This window comes from Canis lupus, chromosome 29 (assembly GCF_048164855.1).
Source record: "Canis lupus baileyi chromosome 29, mCanLup2.hap1, whole genome shotgun sequence".
Lineage (NCBI taxonomy): Eukaryota > Metazoa > Chordata > Mammalia > Carnivora > Canidae > Canis > Canis lupus.
Genome location: NC_132866.1, coordinates 25,472,974 through 25,496,500, shown reverse-complemented (window position 1 = coordinate 25,496,500; position 23,527 = coordinate 25,472,974). Strand labels below are relative to the sequence as shown.

The following is a 23,527-nucleotide window of genomic DNA, read 5'->3' as shown; positions in this document are numbered from 1 at the left end:
CTCTGCTTTGTCTCGATTAAAAATGTGGGTGTGGCTTTTAGCAAAATTTTTGAATATATTTTATTGTAACCAAACCTGTGAGTCTCATTCAGTGTGATTTCTTTATCTGTGTAATGTGGATAATAAATTAATTGCCTAAAGGGAGATGACCCCTCAAAGGCCTTACTGCTCTAGGGGCTAGGAGGCAGATGCCAATCTTGGGAAAATTTTGAATTATTGCTGAGATCCTTTCTACTGCTAAGATTCTGTACTTTGAAGTTGTGACTTGAGGTTGCTAAGTGCTGTTTTTGATGAAAAAAGTTTGGAAACCTAACCGAAGAGTAAACCCTGCTTTCAGACCTCCTAGAAGCCTCTCCCTGCCTAGGCTTCTCTGATTTATTTCCTCTCATCTGCTGCCATGAGCCTGCCCTGAGACCTAGGTCACCCCCTGGTCACAATTTCCAGTGGTTAGTGGCTGAGATTGCATACTGCTGGGACCCGACATCAGGCTGGTGTCACCTCCTCTGAGTACCCACGTGGCTCTGTGTGTCTTTCCGAGGGCTCCATGCCTCCTTTCATTTTCTTCTCCCAGCATCTTTCTTGGGTAAGAAGAGTAGGTAGTGACAGACTAGTAAACTGAGGCCCAGAGAGGTGACTTGTCCACAGTCCCTCAGCATGTTCTCAGCAGAATGAAGAACAGAGCCCAAGTGTCATATCCCCTCACTCTTGCCTATTGGTCAGCCTTGTGGAGAGGAAGCTTAGGCCCTTTGCTGTCTCCCAGGATACTGAAGAGTCACCATCTCCTTTTCTTGCTCTTGTTCCAGGTGTTATGTCCTGTCTGCTACAGGCCACGTGTTGACTCTGTCACTACGATCATCCAGGTAAGTGTGGTGGGGACAGGAAGAGCATTGAGGAGAGGATGCAGGGATCTGATACAGAACCTAGGGCTTCCCACCTTTCTTTGTTTGTGCACTTTCTACCCTGCCCCATCTTTACCCAGAAAAGCTGCAGCCATTCACATTGCTAGACAAACCTGTCTGCTCCGACTCTTGTTGCCCAGGGCAAGGCTCATGTATCTGAATATGGTGTTCAAGGTGACCACCCAGTGGCCCCAGTGAGGGAACACAGTGCAAACCCTAGGGTTCTGTAGTTCATAGCATGTGCAATGAAGGGTTGGCCTGAAGGCCGCCTGTTCCATGGTTACAAATGGAGGGGGTTTTTTTGTTTGTTTTGTTTTGTTTTTTCTTAATGATTTTATTTATTTATTCATAGAGACACAGAGAGAGAGAGAGAGACAGAGGCACAGGCAGAGGGAGAAGCAAGCTCCATGCAGGGAGCCTGATGTGGGACTCGATCCAGGGTCCCCAGGATCAAACCCCAGGCTGCAGGTGGCGCTAAACCGCTGCGCCACCGGGGCTGCCCACAATGGAGGTTTTTGAGGCCAAGTCCTGTCAGGACAGGACTTGAGGAGAGAGTGGGGCTGTGCTCTGAAGGTTAATGTCCTACAGACAAGTCCAGAGTTGTATTCTTACACTTAGAGTTTGATTATCACAAGTGAGTTGGGAGTGAGAATGGGGAAGGGAGGGCTGGGGTACATGTACATAAATAAGCCTTTTATTCCCCTAGGACAAACCCAGAGACAAAGAGCAAAATAACTGATCCTGAGATTAACTCCATCCAGGACATTCAGGAAGGGCAACTCCTGAGGGGCTATGTGAAGTCTGTCCAGCCACATGGTGTGCTCTTTGGGTGAGTGAGGTGGCACTTGGTGGGTCAGACAAGAGTGGCCCTTTTCCCCGCCCTGGCCTGTCTAGGTCCGTGTTCCTCAGTCACCTCTGAAGAGAATATGAAGAAAAGGGAGTCTGGGTTCCCACCAGTTTTTTGTTTTGTTTTGTTTTGTTTTTTTTATTTATGAGAGTCACAGAGAGAGAGAGAGAGAGGCAGAGACATAGGCAGAGGGAGAAGCAGGCTCCATGCACCGGGAGCCCGATGTTCCCACCAGTTTTTTTAAAATTCTGAAATTTGGGGATCCCTGGCTGGCGCAGCGGTTTGGTGCCTGCCTTTGGCCCGGGGCGCGATCCTGGAGACCCGGGATCGAATCCCACGTCGGGCTCCCGGTGCATGGAGCCTGCTTCTCCCTCTGCCTATGTCTCTGCCTCTCTCTCTTTCTCTCTCTGTGACTATCGTAAATAAATAAAAATTAAAAATAAATAAATAAATAAAATTCTGAAATTTATATACATATACATATATATATCTTTAAAATATATATATGTATCTTAAAGTATATATATATTATATATATATATTTTTTAAAGATTTTGTTTATTCATGAGAGACACAGAGAGAGAGAGAGAGAGACAGAGACATAGGCAGAGGGAGAAGCGGGCTCAATGTAGGGAGCCTGACATGGGACTCGATCGTGGGACTCCAGGATCATGCCCTGGGCCGAAGGCAGGCGCCAAACTGCTGAGCCACCCAGGGATCCCAAATGTTTTATATTTTTTAAAAAGTTTTGAATTATTCCTATTGGTGTTTTGGACAAAGAACATGGCATGTCCAATTTCAGTTTTAAATATGTTTGGATTTTCTTTGGTTTAGTATTTGATCATGATTCATAAATGTTCTGTGAAATCACATAATGTTCACAGCCAGCAGGGTGCACAGCTTTCTCTGCCACAACTTCATCGTTTTCACCTTCAGCCATTTGTGAGTCACATGTTGTGGTGCTCTGGTGTGGGTGGGAGACACCCTTCAGTCAGATCTTCCTTATCCCTAATAATTGTTCCTAGTTTACAAAGTTCTCTTTATCTTTTTGAGTGCCAAGAACTTTTGTCTATCATAAATCCTTGTCACAACTTGGGTCCCTGGGAAAGTAGAGGCACTAGGCTAGGCTGGGACTCTGTTGTTGTATTTATGACCATAGGATCCTTGTGTCTCTCCTGTCAGCCTTGGCCCCTCTGTTGTGGGTTTGGTCCAATACCCACATGTCTCCCAGTACAGTCCTTCCAAGAAAACCCTTTATAACAGATACCTCCCAGAAGGGAAGCTGCTCACAGCCAAGGTCCTAAGGTAGGTATCTCCCCAACCTCTGCACCTCCACCCCCACAACCCCTCTTTTCCCTGAGAACCCTGGGAGGGGATTCAGAGGTAAACTAGACATAATAGTTTGGGTGGTGTTGATGCAGCATTCAGATGAACAAAGCCCCTTTGTTTGGAACCCCTTATCTCAGCTCCAGCTCTTAAAAGCCCATATGGAGACTTTTCTGTGCATAAGCACTTGCTGGAGACAGAGTAGGGGTACATTACAGCTGCTCCCTCTGTTTCACATTTCAGCATGGTAAAATGTGCAGATCATTCCAAAGAATACTGAATGGATTCCAAGGCAGGTAGTGCCGGGCCCAGAAAACTGGGCCAATCAGGAGAGGAAGGCCTGGGCTGTTTGCTGTGCTCATGTCCTCTGCTGTCCTCATTGTTGTCATTGTCCCCCTCCTTGTGGTAGCCTGAAGTGTCAGAAGAACCTAGTAGAGCTGTCATTCCTCCCCAATGACACTGGGAAGCCAGATGTGTTTCCTGCCTCCCTGGGACTGCCACTACTAAAACAAGAGGAGAGGACAGAGGAGGCAGAGGAGAACAAGCACAAAGAAGAAGAGAAGGAAGAAAAGAATCAGAAAAGGAAAGGGAAGAGGAACCAAGAGGGGCAGGAGGGGGTGCAGCTGCCTGGTGAGGAGAAGAAAGAGCCCCAGAAACTGCAAGCAAAAAAGCAGGGCAAGCGGCGGCGCCGGGAGTCTGCAGGCGAACAGGTAACGTCCCTTGGGGAGGATGGCCTCCTGCACATGACAGAAGAGTGATTCAAAGCCAGCCAGACAACTGAGTAGCGTTCTTTTGGACTGAGAGCAGTGAGTTTGGATTGGGCACTGGGTGGTGCTGAGAGGGCCAAGGGAGGGCATTGCCCTGGGCTGCCAGCAGGTCCTCCTGGGCAAGAAGGGTGGCTCGGCACCTTTCTCACTTGTCATTTCAGGAAAGAGTGAACAAGAAGCAAAAGAAAGCTGCTCCGTCAGAGGAGGACGACAGTGGTGTTGAAGTGTATTATCGGGAAGGAGAAGAGGAGGTGGAAGAGATGAGTGTACTGCCTAAGGTGAGGGACAGCATTTGGTGAGGGAGGAGAGAGGCTGTTCTGGGGAAGGAAGTCCTTGGTCTCCTGCCTAAGAGCGGAGTGGTCTTAGACTCCATCCTCTTCTCTTTCATTGCCTAAGGCAGGGCTGCTAGGTCCTCACTTGGTCATCAGTGTCCTGAGGACAGAGATCCTGCTTTACCAAGGAGTGGGCTGCATAAAGTAAATTCTCATCAATATTTATTGAGTGGAGCTGAATTAAATGAATGGGATAGGCAGTTATTAAAGGCTTAACCTTTTTGAACCTGTATCCCCCTCTGAAAGATGAGGATAGTACTGTTTGGACTGAGGATTGCCCAGACTTTAGGTACTCACATCCCTACACCTTCAGAACGCTTGTCATGTCTTGGTCCCAGCTCTGCTATTATTTTATATGCATATGGTACTTCATACACGAACGTGTATATGTACACACATATGTGTGAGATTTGTTTTGTGTCTGTATGTTTTAAAAGTTTGCCTAAATTATTTATGAATCATCATGAATTATTTTGAATAATATAATTATTATTATGAATAATTTACAAGGAAAGCTTTTATGTCATTTCTATGTAGTTTCTCAGTGGAGTGGGCCTAGCCTGGCCCTAGGAGGGGAGTAGGTCTCTGGGCTTGGTGGGGGGCCCCAGCTCCTCCAGGTGGGATGGGGCTGGGGAATAGGGTACAGCCTGAGCTGAGTGCTTTCCTCACATACCTCTTCGATCTTTCAGGAGAAGCCAAGAAGGCCAGCAGAAGTGCCCCGGCTACAGCTGTCCTCTGGTTTCATTTGGGACGTGGGGCTAGACTCTCTGACCCCAGCCTTACCACCTCGAGGAGAGAGCTCAGACAGCGAGGAGGACAACAAGCCACAGCAGTCCACGGTGTCGTATTTTATAGGGCTTTGTCCTTGTGCAAAAATCCCTTGGTGCCAGTCTCCTTTGCTCTGTCCTGGCCTGAGTGTCCCTTCTGACACGGTGGGACAATCCCAGGCCTGCGAGTATTCCTAGAGCTCATGGATTACCCTGCGAGCCTTTGGCTTCCACCACAGACCTCCATAGTGGTCTGAGGAACAGATTACTCACTAATTTTTGTGCCTTCCTTAGCAAAAGAAAAGCAAGAAGGAAAGGATGTTGGAGAAGCAGAAGGCAGAGAAAGAGTTGTCCCGCATTGAGGAGGCGCTGATGGATCCTGGGCGACAGCCAGAGTCAGCAGATGACTTTGACCGACTCTTGCTGAGTTCCCCTAACAGCTCTATTCTGTGGCTGCAGTACATGGCCTTCCACCTGCAGGCCACAGAAATCGAGAAGGCCCGGGCTGTGGCCGAGAGGGCTCTCAAGACCATTTCCTTCAGGTCTTGGCTTTGTCTCCTGCTTTGGTGGCGAGTGGCTCTCAACAGGGAGGGCTGTGTCTCCTTGGGCTGCTGGGCTCATCAACTGTGGGTCCTTTCCTCCTGGGGAGGCTGACAGCAGTGTGGGTGGCTCCCACCAGCACCCATAAGTTTTTAGGCTTTGGCTCATAGTTGTGCCATCTGTGAAACAGATCTGCTCATTTATATTTTATAGTCCCCTTCACTGAAGTAGCTCAGGGTAACATTTACAGGAGTCCCTGTGCTTAATAAGGTACCCAACTTGGAACAAGTAGAACAGGGGAAATAACTCCACATACCTGGGTGTAAACACTCTCCGTGGCCACTTTGTAGGCACAGGGTGGAATGAGTTTCCTGACAGCTAAGAGGAAGGATGACAGTCCTTTGCTTCATTCTCTTAGTTTGGAGACAGAATTAGACCAGAGATTCTGCTCCTTTCTGCCCAAACCTTGTGCTAGTTTAAGATTTTGTGGGCTTCATTTTTAGGAATGGAGGCAGATACCAGGGGATCCCCAGCAGTCAGGAGCTGGCTTTCTTGCTTCTGTGTGAGCTGCAGTGGGGACCAGACCTCTGTTTCTCACTTGAGGGTGGGAACTGAGGATTTGGATAGAGCCTGGGAAGGAAGTAGTAGTTCCAGTCAGCATTCCTGGTGGATGGTAGTGGGGGCTTCCTTGGGCTGAGGTGACGGAGCTCACTTGTTGACTCTGTCTCCAGAGAGGAGCAAGAGAAACTGAACGTGTGGGTGGCACTGCTGAATCTAGAGAACATGTATGGCTCTCAGGAGTCGCTGACCAAGGTCTTCGAGCGCGCTGTGCAGTACAATGAGCCTCTCAAGGTCTTTCTCCACCTGGCTGACATCTACAACAAGTCAGAGAAATTCCAGGTAGGTGTCTGGGCCAGACAGCCCACTGGCAGAGGGTCCTCAGTGGCTCAGAAACTAATTCCTGGGAGTTAGAAAGGCAACAAGGAAGTCTCAGGAAAGAATGCCCTCTCTTCTGGATCTGATCCTGCTATAGTCTTGCTTTGTGACATCTGGGCTCTAACTTGTTCATCTTGTAAGTAGGAGGAGTCCTTTCCTCCTACTTCTGCTTTAGGAGTGCGGGGTGAAGATGAGGAAGTAAAGGGGCAGTGGACCCCTGGTGTGTATCCTTTGGGCATATAGCCAGAAGGCAGCAGCTCAGCCAAATGCCCTTTTTCTGTTTCTCCTGTTCCCCTATCCTCATGTTCTACCCTGAGGACCTCCATATAGCACAGGATTAATAGGGAGACTCCCCACCGTGTTAGGCCCCCTCAGATGCTCTCCTCATCTTTGTGAGCCTGAGGCCATGACTAGCTTCTCAGGAGCATAGCTGCCCATCCCTGTTGTTGCCCTCATCTGTCTTATCACACTCCACAGTTCACCTTGTCTTTCCCGCAGGAAGCTGGTGAACTCTACAACCGGATGCTGAAGCGATTCAGGCAGGAGAAAGCTGTCTGGATCAAATATGGTGCCTTTCTTCTGCGGAGGGGCCAGGCTGGAGCCAGTCACCGTGTGATGCAGCGAGCCCTGGAGTGTCTGCCCAATAAAGAGCGTGAGTGCTCCTCCCCACCCTCTGGCCCGATTCCTGATCACATTAAGCTCTCCAATATCTGGGCATAGGGACTGGGGGCTTTCTTATCTGTGTGGGTGGTATGGTGTTAGGAGAGCCTAGTGGAGGGCATATAATGTTTTCTCTGTTGATTATATGCTCATGAACTTAACATGTTGCATTTCAGATGCTAAACTTCAAAGGTGGAGGAACAAAAAAACAATTAGCACTAATTTTATTGCCCCTGCCCCCTCTCCTTTTTGGGTCCAAAGAGTGAGGTGTCCACAATGGGAATTGTAGATCAGTGCCCATCTGTGTGTATTTGGCTCTAAACCTTCCCAGTGTTCCCCTGGTCATCACCCATGCCTTCGAACCTGTGAGTAGTAGGCAGTCAGGAGTCTGATCTCTGTGCAGCACATTATGTTGTGGTGAGGGGTCTGTCTGCTTTGTGTGTCTGAACTGTTCTCTCCCTGCAGATGTGGATGTGATTGCCAAGTTTGCCCAGCTGGAGTTCCAGCTGGGAGATGCGGAACGGGCCAAAGCCATTTTTGAGAATACACTGAGCACCTACCCAAAGCGTACTGATGTCTGGTCGGTTTACATCGACATGACCATTAAGCATGGCAGCCAGAAGGAAGTCCGGTGAGAGGGGAAGACAGAATAGAGCTGAATTACCTGTGGGAGTTTGGGGATGTTGGCCAAGTGGATGAGTTTAGCCCCACAGCATCTTCCAGCATCCCCAGTTCTTTTACTCTTTCTAGAGGAATAGCTCTGACATCACACATGAGGTCCTGTGATACTCTCTTTTTGAGACTTTTGCTGCCTCAGGGGCGAGCTTATAGTCTGTGTCTCGGTCTTGGGTGGGTGTTAGGCTGGCCCTGGTGGGGTTTAGGAAACTTGGGTTTCCCACAGAATTCACTGAGCCTTGCTCTTGTGGTAGAGAATGGTGACGGGCTTGCTATTGTCACCTACATCCCCATGGGGCAGGGAGGATTAGAGATGGGTGGACTGAGGTCCAGAAAGAAGTAGTGCCTCACCCAAGCCCATCAGTGAGTTTGAAGCAGAGTGTTTCTCACAAATCCATACCTTCTGTGTGTCTCCATCCTAGTAGCTTTGTCCTGACTCACTGTGTAACTTCAGGCCAGTAAGTGAGTGCCTGTCTGATCTAGAAAGTGGGAGCAATCTTTCTCCCCATGGACACCTTAGGAGTTGAAAATGGTAATACATGTAAAGATAGAAGTGAGAGTGCTGGAGAAAAGAGGGTCTGGCTGTAGAGCCAGAGAGCATGTGGATGGAGGCTGGTGGCATTCGAGTGGCCAGGGGCTAAGAGGCAAATGCTGCCTTGCTCTTCTTCACAGGGACATCTTTGAACGGGTTATTCATCTCAGCCTGGCCCCCAAGCGAATGAAATTCTTCTTCAAGCGCTACCTGGACTATGAGAAACAACATGGCACTGAGAAGGACGTGCAGGCAGTAAAGGCGAAGGCCCTGGAATACGTGGAAGCTAAGAGCTCTGTGTTGGAGGACTAGGGGCCAGCTGGCCTCAGATGATCACTGTCAGCAGTGGACTGGCCCGGCCAAATATCAGGCACCTGGGCAGCTGGAAAACTGTTGCCTGAGGACTCTTATTTAAGTGTTGCTTTTTCTGCAACACCTTTAGGGTAATCCTGTCAAGATGAAAAAGAATTTGAGCTTTCTTAGAATTCCTTTCTGCTTGTTTTTAGTACTATATTTCACTTTTTTTCCGTCTTTTTTTTTTTTTTTTTTTTTTTTTTGAGACTGCACTTGCATTAGGGGTGGGGGTGGGGCAGAGGGAGAGAGAGAGAATCTCAAGCAGACTCACCAATAGGCACAGAGCCCAACTCAGGGCTCGATCTCCCGACCCTGAGGTCATGACTTGAGCCGAAGTCAAGAGTCAAATGCTTAACTGACTGAGCCACCCAGGTGTGCCCCCTTTTCTGTTTCTGAGGCCGCTTAGGGGTTGTAGACACCAGGCTCTTGGACTCCTAGAAAAGCTAAGGCTCTCTCCCTCTCAGGAGTTTCCTGGGGAGCAGAAATGGAGGGGCTGACTCCTGATGCTCTTGTGGTCAGGACCCCACTTTGGCCCTGGCAAGCTCTTGGTCCAGCCAGAGGGGGTCAGTAGGGCCCAAGGAGTGGGCCTCCTCCCCTAGGCTCGAAATCTCTGGGCTCCCTCAGCCTGAGCTCAGCTAGTGCTGGTGCTCTTGTGGAGTATGTGAGGCTGGGAAGAGGGCAAGGGCAGAGGCCTCTGGGGAAAGGACAGTTGGGGAACCAAGGCATCTGAGAGGAAAGCCACAGGTATTGGCTTAGACCACCCGGTGAGGTTTCCTCCCAGGCCTACCAGGCCCAGATTATCCAAGCTTTCCAAATGGGGCGCCTCATTTGTGAAATGGGGTCAAAAACTACCTCAGAGAGTTGTTCTGTGGATTAAGTGAGAGTGTGTATGTCTGTGTGCTGCCACAGGGCCTGGTGTGTGGGAGGCTCAGTGAGGACGTGGACTGCTGAGTTGGGGAGAGCTGCCTGGTTTCTCTGTGTCTCCTCGTAGCTCCTCTGGGGAGATGTTGCTGGGTGGAGGGCATTGACTAGTTTGATGGTTTTCCTTGAGACCTGAGGGAAAAGGGACATGATGGGTCCACACCTAATCCTCCCTGTGACCCTTGTAAACTTCCCAGAAAGATGGTTTCCACCTCCTTTGATACGTAATAATCCCAAATGTTTCAGAATTCTTGGACACCAGCAGAATTCTTGGACACCAGGCTAGTTGTTGAAGCTAGTTCTTTTTTGGCTTGGTCTTATGGGGATTAAATGTTTTCTTTGGCAGGGCTTTAAATGCTGTGAGAGCTGGGGAGCTTTTCCTTGGGAAGTGACTGGGTGGAATGCTGGGAAGCTGGACAGGGAGAGCATCGAGGGTTTTAGAGGTGGCGGAGGTGATCAGGCAAGAGCAGGCAGGTGAGGGTGGGATTTGGTCATTAGCACTACGTTATCTGGGGGAGATAGTCTGCCCTACTGAGTGCAGGATCTTCTGACTTGTGAAATTTAAAGCGATCTTCCCTCTGAGAAAAGCCAGGCTTCACCTGTTCCCCAGATCAAATCAGATAACTGAATTGAATTGTCAAGACATCATCAGCCATAGGGTCATCCAACATGTGGGACACCTGGCTTTCCCTGCACCCCTGCCCTCCCATCCATCTTAATCTTGCCCAGGGTCTCTCGGTCCCCCCTCCCTCCTGCAGAGGATGGGATCTGGGCCTGTCTCCATGACCCCTTGCCTGCTATGGCATGGCTTGTCCAATCATGCAGACACCAGGCTAGTCCTTTATACTAAGAAAAACTTTATCAAAAATTTAAGTATATAAAATAATGCCAGAGCATACATTGGAGGGCATCTTCCTGGCTGAGCGCTGTTGAGCCAGGTAACCATATGCAATCAGTCACACATCCATTAATAGCACGATATCCTGTACAAGGAGTCTGCTGGTGAATTTCACGGTTACCTGGCTCTGCTGGTCAGGGCTTCCCAGCCTTGGAGTCCTACCAGTAAAAGGTCATCCATGTCCTAGTTAATTAAGGACGAATTTTGCAAAGGGGTCTTTTCTCCAAAGCTGTTGACCCCAGTGGTTGGTGGCAGCAGGAGAGGGGGTTTCTTCAGGTCTGAGAACCTTCCTGTGGAAGCGGACCCCATTGTCTACTAGCTCTCTCCACACCCCAGGTTGCTTTGTGCTCCTTGCTCCTGGCCTGTTTCCCAAAAAAGTTTTAAAAATCATCCCCGTCTGATGCTGCTGTGAGCACGCAGTGGAGTTCAGTTTGAAACCCAAGTACTGTCACTTGCAAAGAGTGTGATGAAGGACCCTCAGGAGGTGAGGGGGGCCATCTCCATGGTTTCTGGTGCTGTCCCATTGCCTGCCAGACCTTGGGCCCACTTGTGCAGGCGGCTGTACAGTGGGAGGCCCTGGTTCTCACGGTACAAGTAGACGCCAGTGATGGCGTTCCACTGTGGCCGAGGCTGTGTGCCTTCCACTGGGAACCTGGCAACAAGCTCCTCGTCATCCTTGTTGAGTGCCACGAAGCCAAAGAAGCGGCGTACATTGTTGGCAGCCAGCACCCGTGAGTGTACCTCGGCGGTGCGCTGGAAGAGCTGGTCCTCATTGGTGCGGTACTGTGCCCAGTAGGCCTCCTGGCGGTAGCTGAGTGGTGAGCAGTAATGCTTGAGGCACTTGGTCAGGAACACCAGGATGGCCACCACGCCGATGAGTAGCCACCCGAAGAGCTGGCCAGAGAAGGTGCAGGGTTGAGGAAGGGCAGGGAGCTGCCTGGACCCTCACCCACCCCAGGAAGAAGGCTGGTCACAGGGCTTGGGCTGGGCTGAACCTGGCCCACACCCCACTCCTAGAGCAGATCCTACTTCTGTAAGGGAAGCTGGCCCTTCAGGCTGTGATTCCACTTTATCCTCATTGCCTTGAAATCGCATTCCCTGTTTTGTTTTTTATTTATTTCTTAAAAGATTTTATTCATTCATGAGAGACACAGAGAGAGGGCTTGGTCTTAAGGGGATTAAATGTTTAAGAAACAGGCTCCACGCAGGGAGCCCGATGTGGGACTCGATCCCAGGCCTCCAGGATCACACCCTGGATGGAAGGCTGCACTAAACCGCTGAGTCATCTGGGCTGTCCTGTTTTCGTTTTTTAGAAAGTCTTTTGCTCCTTCATATCTCCCTCATGCTCTGCTGCTCTAGTGAACACTTGCAGCTGTGTTTTCTGCCCAGGCCTCTGCCCTTGCCCTCTCTCCCCCTGACTGACCTCTGCTCCTTCAGAAGTGAGCCACAGCTGTGGCTAGGATTGGGGCAGTAGCGGCTGCTTCCGAACTAAACATCCCTTCTGGCTTGGAGCTCCCTGATGTCAGCAAAACCTGGGGCTGAGTCGGTGCTGGGCTGGGGTCCTTCTGGGGATGGGAAAGTGTCAACTCCTAGCTGACAGCAGATGTTTCATAAGCTCATGGGGGTTCATGCTCAATCTTGGAGAAAAAGGGGCTTAATCTATGACTGGGATCAAGGCTGAGCCAGAAGAACATTCTTTTAATGTTTAAAACTTGCCTCACCAAGTCCTAACCCACAGGTTACCTGGCTCAGATACCTCAGACCAGCTCTAGCTTCAACACTGGACCATCCCGGTACCTCCCCAGCAGCCATCACCTAGGGAAGAGAGAAGAGGAGCTTCCCTCTGCACAGCCTTACCTGGGACTCATACTTGAGCCTGCGGGTGACCTCTTCCCGGAAGCCTGACAGGTTGGCGGGGCCCTCCCCGCAGGGGAACCTGGCCAAGATTTCCGTGGCATGGGCTGGTGGGAAGCCCTTCTCCCCAGCTGTGAGTGAGGAGGGATCCACAAACTCGCTGAGAGCGCAGACATAGGCCTCCCCTCGCAGCAGGGAAATGACGGACCAGGTGACAGGGGCCACCGCTGCACGGCCCAGGATGGAGCTTAGGAGGAGGAAGTTGGGGGCAGCTGAGCAGTTCTTGGCCCTCCGGTACTGGCACTCAGCGACCAGGTTCCATGTGTGGTTGTTGAGGATGACCCCAATGAGGAAGAGGGCCAGGGCAGGCACGCCGATGGCCGTCAGCCCGTACAGGTAGTTGCGGGCAGGTGAGCAAGGGCAATGGAAAGCCACCACAGAGAAGAGCTCCTGGCTGCCCACCGTGCCCAGTGCCACCAGCCCATTGAAAATCATCACATCCTTGCTCTTGAAGAAGAGCGACAGGAAGCGGAAGTTCTCTGCAATCAGGGCTGCCATGGTGACAAGTCAGCTCAGGGACCAGCTGCGAGGATGGGGGCGGGAGGAGACAGGGATGGAAGGGACTAGGAAGGAATGCAGGTGGGTGAGCATCTGAAGGCAGGGCACAGTCTTGCCATTTTATCCCCTCTGGTGGCCTGTCTGGTGCTTCCTGTGGAGTGGTAGATGACTGATAAACGTTTGCCTCTGAAAACTGAAAGAAATTGAGAGCATCTGGTATGGCCATGCTGGTGAGAAAGGGGGAAATCTGGGGAGCCCTGGGGCCTAGGGGATGTGGTAGCCACTGCTCACTGAGTTCCCACTGGGTGTCAGATGCTTTCCATCCCTCATTGCCTGTTGTCATGATCCCACATTGACCTGTCCTATCCCTGTTGTGCATAGAGAAAGCAGAGGCTTTCTGAGGCTGAGGGGCTTGCCAGGGCCACATGTGTGTCTGCCTTGGGCACTTGGGTTCTTGTTACTCCCACAAGCTTCCCTTGAATTAGGGATGAAGAATGGCCTTGTGGCACTGGAGGATGTGGGGCTTCAGGTGGTACTAATACGCTGAGGGACCTAGGACTATTTGGAAGGTGTGATGGGCATCACAGCTGGAATGGGTTTCCTGGGAGGTAAGGGACTTGGGTTTGATTCAGCTCTGTGGGGAGAAAGGCCCCTGGTCGGTGCCGAGCAAGGCACAGTGTCCCTGGAGTTCATGAGAACTTTTCATTTGGGAGACCTCAGAGTCCAGACTGGTTTAGGAGATCTTGGCTCTCAACATACTTCATGGCTTTTCTCTGTTTCTCAGTGTCCTGCTCTGTGAAAGGAGGACAAATCATTCCAGCCCTTGGTCTCCCCATAGGGATGCTGTAGGGAATAAATGATGCCTGACAATTGTCCTATGTGTGAGACCCTCCATCTCACCCTGTCAAGGCTTTAAGGTGGCTCCCAGAGGTGAGGCAGTGGAGACGACTCTCCTTCCTGCCAAGATCAGGAAACTAAGGCCTGAAGAAGTGAAAGTGCCTCTCTCGAGGCCATCACAGTATAGAGGTATCTGGGCAGGACTTTTGAGCCTGCCCTATAAGGAGGCTTGGGAAGCAGATAAGGGTGGGTCCTCTGTTTTCTTGGTCTCCTGACTGTGCTCTGTGCTCATCCATGAGAGCCCTGGCGAACTTTCTCTTCCCCACCCAATCACCCTTTCCCTACCCAGCAGCCTCCCAGGGAGCTTCCCAGCCTGCCAGTGACAGGGATGGAAACTAAAGCTCTACCATCCCCACCAGCTCATCCCCAGCCTGCTCGGCCATGGTCTGGGATGTGGACAGCCTGCCAGGAAGTGGCCACGCCTGGGGCTCTTTCTAGACCCCACCCACACAAGCAGAGAGATGGGTATAGCCAGGGTGTGGCCCGTGTCCTCCTGCTCTGGGGGCTGAAAAACAAAAGTCCACAGCCAGAAGCCAGGGAGTGGAGGGAAAGGATGGACAGCAAACAGGTGGGGCCCCCTGCCATATTTCCTTCTGTGCCTCTTCTCTACACTAACACCCCACCCGGTCTCTGCCAATCCTGCCAGATGGGGCGGGCAGAGCTCCGTGACCACGTGGGGAGCCAGGAGGAGGAGGGAGCAGACTCTTCCTCCCACTCACAGCCCAGGGGCTCCATCCCTCTCCCTTGGAAAGAGTTTGTAATGTTGCCAGAGATGAATGGGTTAAAGCAGGCTCCTCTCCCTCTGCCTCTTCCCCTTTTGGCTTCAAGGCTCCTCATGACTTTCATGAGGCCCTGGGTTCATAAGCTGCCCAAAGCGTGGTACAAGATATCTGAACACAGCGGGTGGTGAGCAGAGGCGGGCCAGGCCATCTGAGACTACTGGCCCTGTCCCTCAGGTCAGGGAGGGGGGTCACATCTGGGCCTGGGTAGGATCTCTAAGCACAGCAGTCAGGGCAAGAAGACAGGACAGGCTGGGAGAGGGGGGCACCACTGGCCTTGCCTAGAATGAGGAGCCTCAGTGGGGACTTTCTCTCCAGGACAATCCCTCTGGGCAGCCTTGAGCAGTCCTGCCACACTCCCCTCGCCTGGCAAGCCTCAGGGAGGGGCCCTTCCTTACCTGATGCCAGCTGCAGCGCCACCCAGTGGCTCCAGCCTCCGCGGGGCGTGGGCCTACAAGGCAGGCCCCCCTGAAGTGCTGCGGGCCAGCCGTGCCCTCCGTTGGCTCCCTTGTGCTTTCTTCTGCACCAGAGCAGGGAGCTTGAGATGAGCAGGGCCTGGGGCTGGTGGTGTTTTCAAAGAAGTTTTAAACTCCAGGAAAGAGGATGAAACAGCAGGATGGAACTCTGTGCAGCAACCAGTGGAAAAACAGCCTCCCTCCGGCGCCAGGCAGAGGAGGGCGGGCGGGGAGGGCGGTGCAAGAGGAGAGGAAGTTCAGCGGCGCAGCCTGTGCGCGCCTGGCCTTGCCTCCTTGCCTGCCGTCCTGAGCCAGCTGCCCTGGCAGGCGGCGGGCGGGTAGGCGCCCTGACAGTGCTGCACACCAGTGGGACCAGTTCAGGGGCCAGGTGGGGGACCTTCCCGGACATCCTGCCTGGGCCTGCCCTCCCTGCCCATTTCAGGAGCACTCCTCATGCCTGACTCCCACTGGACAGAAGCTGCCACAGAGACCCCGGCAGGGTTAGAGGGCAGGGTCATGCCATCAGGATACACAGGCCAGGGCCTCCCCACTTATTCTGGTTCTTCTCCCTGAGAGCCATCCTGCCCCCTCCAGTCCTCCCCACCACTGGCTCTTCTGTCCATACTTGAGCTAACCTCAGGCACTGCTTCAAATCTCAGGAGGGCTGGCAAGTGATTCTCTGAGGCCCTGTGGGCAGAGCTCTGGGAGGTGGGTGGAAATTACAAGAAGGCAGCTTGCTGAAAGAACCCTTCTGTTATCATCAGAGCTGCCCAGTCTGTCCTGGAAAGTGATCATGAGCTCCCCATTCATGGGAGTGTGCAAGCTGAGGCTGGAAAGTCATGGATCAAGAATGCTAAGGGGGAGAGCCCTGCCTGAGGATGGGCTAGATGACCCCTATGATTAAGGGAGAGACACCCACCTGCCCCAGCCTCCTGTCAGCTCTGCAATACTTGTGGTTCTAGACAGTGGACTGCTGAGTGCCATGCTGGCCTCTGGGAGCTGTGATTGTCCATGGGTAGGAATGAAGGGAAAGGACCAGTGTTCATTATTCAGATTCTACTATGTGCCAAACACTTCCAGATTCTTCCTCAAAAGTTACCCTCCTTTATTCTCCTTGAGATCTATTTTACAGACAGACACACTGAGGTTTGGAGGGGTTTGGTGAGGTCTTACAGCTCTTGTTTATGAACCCCAATCTGCCTTACCCAAAGCTTTGCTCTTTTCTTGACATTTGTACCTCTCAATATTCTGAGCTGGCTTTTCCCCCTGGAAGCTCCTCCCCACCTATCAACACAGACCTGGTCTCTACTCCTCTGAGCCCTCTCCACATTCAGGACCTAGATGAAGTTGCACCCCCCAGAGGAGCCTAGAGGGCTTCTTCAGCCCCGCAGGCCTACAGGGCTTATCCTCCTTCCAAATAAGCGAAACTGGATCTCAGAAGTGGTAAGGGAGGGAAGAATAGATGCAAAGAAGGGAAATCAGTAAAGCAGTGTTGCAGGGATCAAGATCAGAATGAGTTCTTAGAGGACGCCTAGGTAGCTCAGTGGTTGAGCATCTGCCTTTGGCTCAGGTTGTGATCCTGGGGTCCTGGGATCGAGTCCCACATCAGGCTTCCCACAGGGAGCCTACTTCTCCCTCTGCCTATGTCTCTGCCTCTCTCTCTATGTCTATCATAAATAAATAAATAAATATTCATGAGAGACAGAGAGAGAGGCAGAGACACAGGTGGAGGGAGAAGCAGGCTCCATGCCGGGAGCCCGACATGGGGCTCCATCCTGGGTCTCCAGGATCACGCCCTGAGCCACAGGCAGGCACCAAACCACTGAGCCACCCAGGGATCCCCAAGAATGAGTTCTTAGATGAGTAGGATTTATATCTTCTTGGCCCTCAATTCCCTCCTTGACATGGTGGCTCCAGTTCTTTATGTCACCTTCCCCTTATGTCCAGGGAAGGAGGATAAGCATTCAGGGTAAAGAATCTACAAACACATTAGCCACCACATACCCAATGCCTGCTCTGTGGCACAAGCTTTCCATGCTTCACCTGTTTCATGATTACAACAACCCCATCAGGTAGGTACTCTCATCCCCATGGTACAGATAAGGAAACTGAGGCACAGAAAAGGAAGCAATTGGTCTGAGGGACACTGTAAGTGGTAGAGCCAACGTGTGACCCAGTTCTCTCTCTCTCTCTCTCTCTCTCGTCTGAGCTGTTTCTACTCTAGGCAGATCCCCCCCCCAACCCTCCCATCCTCATCCCTACCTCAGGGCAAAGCCTCTTAGCTCTCTGGAGCCCCCTCCCCAAAGTTTTTGAGAAAATGGGGAATATATCAGCTTCTTTTCTAAATGTCCAAGTTCTGGGCTGGTCTGATTTCCCCCTGAGATTTGGATGTGAAGGTGTTCAGGTGGTCTCCAAGGATCCCTCCAAGGGATGTTGGTATGGTCAGATTCAGGGGCTGAATCTTAACTCCCAAAGGTGATGGTATTAAGGGGTGGGCCCTTTAGGAGGTGCTTAATTCATGAGAGCAGAGCCTCATGAACGGAATTAGTGCCTTGAAAAGACGCTTGCCCCTTCTACTTTGTGAGGACACAGCCAGAGGGCATTGACTTTGAACGAGGAAGAAGGCCTCCATCAGAACGTGACCATGCCAGAGCCATGTTGTTGGACTTCCAGCTTCCAGAACTATGAGAAGTAAACTGTTGCATATTAGCTACTCAGTCTCTGAGGTGTAGGTGTTTGGTTGTAGCCTCTCAAATGGGTAAGACAGGAAGACTTAGTGCTCAGTATTAAATAAACGTGCAATCCACTTGACGATTATAGGGTGGCCTCCATGGTGAGCACACACTCTGGTTTCTCCTGAGTAGACCTAACTTCTGGCATCTTGTCTCATCCCCTGTCGCAGCAGGTGTGTTACATCAGGTGAAGCTGTGTGCCATGTCCTTACAACCCACTCTCAGCCTCATTCAGGAGCCTAACCAAAAGCAGAGGATTCCTGCTTTGTGAGGCAGCTGGACGCCCTCCCACTCCCTGAGCCTTGAGGATGAGGGACAGAGGTTGTAAAAATTCACAGCCAGAGTGGCTGTAGGACCTGAGAGGAGACAGTGAGGCAGGGCTGAAGTAGCTGGAGAGGGGCTGGGCAGGTGGGGGCTTGTCCCTCCCCAGCCAGTTCTGAATCCTTCTGACTAATACTGCTGGGTCACAGCTGGAGGATTGCTGTCCCCTTCCAGCTCCAAGTTTCCTGCTTCTACGGGCAGGTGAATGCCTGGACGCCTAGGTCTGCTCTAGGGGCTTACCACCCACACCTGCAGGCTTCATTTTCCATCTGGTTTGGGGGTCTGAGAGGCTGTGGGCTCATACCCCATTCCCGTTTCTTCACTTGGCCATGGTTCACACTCCGCTGAAGTAGGTGGCCACCTCCTTGCGTGGAGGCTGGGGCCTGCCTCCTGCCCAGCCGTTGCCCATCAGTGGCTCCTCCTGGCCCAGCTGCAAGGGCGGCTTGCATTTGTGCCAGCTCGTGAGCAGCCTATTCATGGTGCCTTGATCCGTGATGCCGCGCAGCTTCTCCCTCTCCTCCTCAGCCCCGTCAGTGGTCGCCGGGGCAGCTGAGCCAGCAGGGGCTGTGGCCAGTGCCCCGTGGGCATGACCCAACTCCAGGTCATGGTTCACTGCCTCAAAGAACTGCTGGATGCAGACCTTGGCGAAGGCCTTGGCGTGCTCTGTGCACGTCTCATCAAAGAGCTTGCGCTCGATGTCAATATAGTGGGACCAGTACTTGCTTTTGAGGAAGGCAGCCTGTGTGAAGCAGGGTCGCACGGAGCGCACGACGAAGGCCAGCAGCGTGGTCAGCAGCACAAAGGACCAGCCCAGTGCCTGCAGGGGAGACAGCGGGGAGTTGACTGGCACTGCCCTCTGGCCCCCCAAGCCTGTCTAAAATCCCCAAGCACTCTGGATCAGGACTTTTAGGGAAAAGAGTACTGAGGAGTAAATGAATTCACCTCTTGGACTCGATTTTCCTTTTCTGTCAAATGGGCATAGATACACCATCTCATGGAAATGGGATCCTGCGAGTAAAATGCCCCGTGTGTAGGCCTGGCACTCAATACACAGGAGTTAACTGGGCAGACCTTGGAACTAGGCAACCTGGTTTTGGACCCTGTCTCCAGTCCTTATTAGTTGACCAGGAGCAAAGTATCTAACTTCTCTGTTAGATACCTTGGTCTCCCCACCTATAAAATGGGGCTGCTAATGGTACATTCTCACAGGGTTTTTGTGAGGACTAAATGTGATCATGAACAGTGCAGTGCCTGGTCCATAGTTAGTGTTCAGTAACCATTAGCCACTATTATCATGTCAATAGGCCCTTGCTACCCATATGCCTTTTCCTTGACCTCCCAGGGCCATAGTGACCCTTCCTCTTCTGAGCTTTGTATGTCTTCTCTGGCTCCTGGTATTGTCTGCCTTTTGGTAGCCAGCACTAAATGAGCCTCCTCTGTGTGGGCTCTGAGCTGGACCCTCAAGAAACAAACAAGACACTTGCTCGAACTCTGCTGAAGAGCACTAGACATTTGGGTGCTAGATCCAATCTGCCAATAATTCACCGTCAGGCATGGGGCAGGAGGCTCTCCTCACCTGGGCTCCCGGATCAGCCCCCAGCTACACAGAGAAGCCTTTGGTCAGATGTGAGGGGCGGGTAAATGTCTATAATTGGGGTCAGGGGGTTGTGGCTGAGCAAATACGGGCTGGGAAGCTGCTCTGCATGAGCTTGGTCTGGGGGAAAACCCATGTGCTGGTCATAGACGAAATGTGGACCCCATGAAGCTGGGTCTCCTCAGATTTCACGTACAGCTAGGAATCTGATCTTTATGTGAAAATGTCTGGTTTTCCAAAATTCTAAGACTGAATTCTGAATTCACTCAGCAGGCCAGGCAAAACATGTCTATAGGCCAGGCAGTCTGTCCTCTAGGGGACCTCTTAGTTCATGATGCAGTGGTTTAAAGGTCAGGTAGAGGAACAGCTGTCCCAGGCCCTGAGGCCTGGTACAATAGCACAAGTGCCCACAGGGAGGAAGTGGTTTGGAGGGAAGCAGAGCTTGTACACTCAGAGCGTGACATTCACATGGGGCATTGGGTGGAGACGTGGGCCCCACAGGAGGGCTGGAGCCAGGGAGCCAGGGGTCTGGACTTGCCAGAGCAGTGTTCCTTTAGCCCTGGCTCCCTGCCCCTTCCCTGACAGCCCCTGGTCCATCTGCTGTAAGGACATGCTGCTGCTTTCTTCTTGTGCTGCAGTGATTGCAGGGGAGGCCTGGAGGCTTAGACAGGGGAGGGTCCAGAGGGTCCAGAAGACAAAGGAGTGGGGCTGGGGGGACCAAGCTCTATATTTCCAGTCAGTGGGCCCTCCAACCCTACCTTTAGGGCACATCCCAACAGTGCATCCCCTTCACCCAAGCCCTCCCTTCCAGAGCACCAGGACCCTTGGATCCCACTCCCTGAGTAGGGAGGCACCTGCTGGGGACATTTGGCAGGGAAATGTACCCAAATGGCCCAGCCACCCATCTGCCTCACCACTGCCTCAGCCTGGAAGAAGAAAAGGATGCAAATACACCAGGCTTGGGCAGACCGGGTGGCTCAGCGGTTTAGCGCTGCCTTCAGCCCAGGGCCTGATCCTGGTAACCTGGGATCAAGTCCCACGTCAGGCTCCCTGCATGGAGCCTGCTTCTCCCTCTGCCTGTGTCTCTGCTTTTCTCTCTCTCTCTCTCTCTGTGTGTGTCTCTCATGAATAAATAAATAAGATCTTTAAAAAATATATATGCCAGGCTTCCCCATTGGAGCTCAGGATGGAGAATGTGGGGTTGGCTGAGCTGTTGGGTCCACTCTAGGGACAGAGGCCTCGGGACTGAGGTAGCCATCGTACTTTTTCCAGACAGCACTGATGCAGAGAAGACACACAGCTCTGCCTTCAGAAGCCCTGGCCTCAGTTGGGAAGATATGCTCCTGCCCCAAAGAGCTCCTCTCTGAGAGGAGACCCAGCCCAGCCTGGGAAGCTCCAATCTATCGGGAAAACGTGACTGTGCCCTGAGGAAGCCTCATTTCAAGAGGAGGGGGATTGGACCTTGCCAGAGGGACCCCGGGCTGCGAGGGGAGACCCAGGCCGAGGCTGTGCTGCCCCCTCACCTGGGAGATGCAGCGCAGGTAGCGCACGGCCACCTCGCGGGCCAGCAGCCAGTCGCCGTCATAGATGTCAGGGCAGGGCACCCGGGCCAGCAGGCGGGCGAGCTCGGGTGGAGGCAGGCCAGGGGCCAGGCTGCCGTTGCCCAGCACGGTCACTGGTACGGCGGTGCAGAAGGCACAGAGGAAGCACTTGCCATCCAGCAGCGTGACGGCCACCCAGACGACGGGTGCGATGAGGGCGCGCTGGGCCATGGAGCAGAACATGTAGCGCAGCACGGCGGGGTCCTTGGCCCTGCGGCCCGGCGGCCGCTTCCACTCCTCCGCCAGCACGGACACGTTGTTGTTCATGACCAGGCCGAGCAGGAAGAGCACGAGCGGCGGCGCCAGCAGGATGCCCGCGCTGTAGGCCGCGTTGTAGCCGGGCAGGCAGGGGCAGTTGAAATCGAAGGCGGAGTACACCTGGGCGCTGGCCAGGGCCATGATGCCGCAGACGCCGTTCATGAAGGACTCCTGGTTGGACTGCAGGAACTGGAAGATCATCCGGAACTTGTCCATGGTGCCCCCTTCGGCGCCCGGCGGCCTCGTCCCTCGTCACCACGGCTTCAGGGGGGCCCCCGGGGCCCGCTCCGCCCGCCGGGTGCCCACCTCATGGCTGAGGCGGCCAGAGCTCGGGGCGGTGGCTCGGGCCACTGTCCACCGTCTCTTCGGGAAACCGTCCAGGCGGGGGCTGGCGGCGAGGGCGCGAGTCAGCCAATCCCGCGGGCGCGGCCAGGGTCCTGCCCCTCCCGTCACTGGGGAACCACGAGGGCCACACCCGCTGGAGCCCGGCTCGGCTCTCGGCTCTCGGGGTGTGGGAGGAGGGAAGGGAACGAGGCTCAGACGCAGGCCGGGGGAGACCCTGTCTCCCGCAGAGCTGGAATTTGCGAGAATCCAGGGCTGTGGCAGGGCCTGAGCTTCTGGACCTTCTGCTTCCTTCTTCTTCCCTTCCCATTGGGTCTTTCCTCCATGCTGTATCAGGGTTCATGAGGGCTCCTCCATCGGTTCAAACAGTGATGTAGAAGGTGGTGACGACAGTGATGGTGGTGGCGGTGGTGATGGTGATGGGGTAGCGTTGGTGATGGTGGTTGTAGTGATGTAGTGGCGAGGATGGCAATGCTGTTGGGGGTGGTGATGCTGGTCACAGCGGGGACAATGGTGGTGGTGGTGGTGGTGGTAGAGGAGATAGTGCTAATGCGGGCTGGCATAGTACAAAAATCCCTGAATTTGGAGCCAGAGGATTGCAATCTGCAAGATTGCCAGGTCCCCTCCTGGCTGGGCAGGGAGCTATGCCTGTGAGCATAATGCAGGTGCTTTTCTGTCCTGTTGCTTTTAATATTTAAATCTGTCCTGATTGCTTGTGTCTCTGTGGGTGTGTCTGTGTGTTCATGGACTATGGATGACACATCCTTTCCTGACTGCATCTTCTACTTCTACTCCCCCAGATCAGAAATTAAGGGGGTGGTGCTGTGGGGTTCATGCCTGGATCTGTGGCCTGCAGAGTATCTGGGGAACCAGGCCAGGGCCCCTTCACCACCATATCCAAGTGAGGTGGAGCTTAAAGGACTCCCTTTGATGTTGCCAGCTCTCCCAGAAAAACAGGTCAGATCCAGCTCCAACCAAATGGAGCTGAAGCAGAGCAAGAGCCTGGATGGGGAGGCCAGGTGGGGCCTTCAGATCTGTGTGTCCCTGTGTGTGCCCATGTGTGAGCTCCCTGTGGCTTTGGGCCTCTGTGTATCTGCATGTGTGCAAATGACCATAGGAGACGTCTTTGTGTGTCTCTGTATGACCCACAAGAATACCACTGTCTGGGGCTTCCCTTGTGTCAGGCCTGATGCCAGCACTGCACATGCATCACCCTGTGTAGCGCTCATACAATCCTATGGGATAGGTGTTACTGTCCCCATTCTACAGACCTGGGAACTGAGGCTCAAGTTAAGTTACTAGCTAAAGGTCCCATGGCTTGTAGGTGGAGGAGTGGGATATGAATTCAGACTAGGAGGCACCTGGGTGGCTCAGTGGTTGAGCATCTGCCTTTGGCTCAGGTCGTGAACCCAGGGTCTTGGGATCGAGTCCTGTATCGGGCTCCCTGCAGGGCACCTGCTTCTCCCTCTGCCTATGTCTCTGCTCTCTCTATGTCTCTCATGAATAAATAAATAAAATCTTAAAAAAAAATGAATTCAGACTAGATGGGAGTTAGGGAAGGAGGGGGCAGGGAAGTTTTATTAGGCTTTTCTTCTCTGGCTGAATCAGGTTCAACTGTTCTAGTTTGGATGGAAATGCTAGTGGATCACAAGTAGAATTTGATGGGGAAGGATGTTGCCCTC

The 23,527-nt window shown here is 52.7% G+C and overlaps 3 protein-coding genes across 4 annotated transcripts in view; 1 reads left to right on the top strand and 2 right to left on the bottom strand.

Annotated features, from left to right (window-relative positions):
• The window catches only part of PDCD11 (programmed cell death 11), a 44,506-nt gene extending 35,740 nt beyond the window's left edge, over nt 1-8,766 (top strand). Inside the window, exons 26-36 of one of the 2 annotated variants that reach the window (XM_072805466.1) lie at nt 804-860; nt 1,606-1,728; nt 2,929-3,051; nt 3,482-3,782; nt 4,001-4,117; nt 4,861-5,010; nt 5,233-5,480; nt 6,210-6,378; nt 6,913-7,066; nt 7,540-7,705; nt 8,422-8,766. In XM_072805466.1, coding sequence (XP_072661567.1) covers nt 804-860; nt 1,606-1,728; nt 2,929-3,051; nt 3,482-3,782; nt 4,001-4,117; nt 4,861-5,010; nt 5,233-5,480; nt 6,210-6,378; nt 6,913-7,066; nt 7,540-7,705; nt 8,422-8,593 — 1,780 coding nt within the window. In that variant the 3' untranslated portion in view covers nt 8,594-8,766. The remainder of the gene's footprint in view (nt 1-803; nt 861-1,605; nt 1,729-2,928; nt 3,052-3,481; nt 3,783-4,000; nt 4,118-4,860; nt 5,011-5,232; nt 5,481-6,209; nt 6,379-6,912; nt 7,067-7,539; nt 7,706-8,421) is intronic. The other variant, XM_072805467.1, reaches the window with a different exon arrangement.
• A 1,624-nt stretch (nt 8,767-10,390) lies between these two features.
• CALHM2 (calcium homeostasis modulator family member 2) lies at nt 10,391-15,249 on the bottom strand. The gene is made up of 3 exons (XM_072805474.1): nt 14,941-15,249; nt 12,312-13,059; nt 10,391-11,348 (listed from the first exon to the last, which is right to left on the bottom strand). The coding sequence occupies exons 2-3, from the start codon at nt 12,864-12,866 to the stop codon at nt 10,932-10,934; spliced, it is 972 nt and encodes a 323-aa protein (XP_072661575.1). The 5' UTR covers nt 12,867-13,059; nt 14,941-15,249; the 3' UTR covers nt 10,391-10,931.
• A 2,383-nt stretch (nt 15,250-17,632) lies between these two features.
• CALHM1 (calcium homeostasis modulator 1) lies at nt 17,633-21,883 on the bottom strand. Its single transcript, XM_072805473.1, has 2 exons — nt 21,168-21,883; nt 17,633-18,867 (listed from the first exon to the last, which is right to left on the bottom strand). Exons 1-2 carry the CDS (start codon nt 21,717-21,719, stop codon nt 18,385-18,387), a joined length of 1,035 nt encoding a protein of 344 aa, XP_072661574.1. The 5' UTR covers nt 21,720-21,883; the 3' UTR covers nt 17,633-18,384.
• Between the last annotated feature and the right edge of the window lie 1,644 nt (nt 21,884-23,527).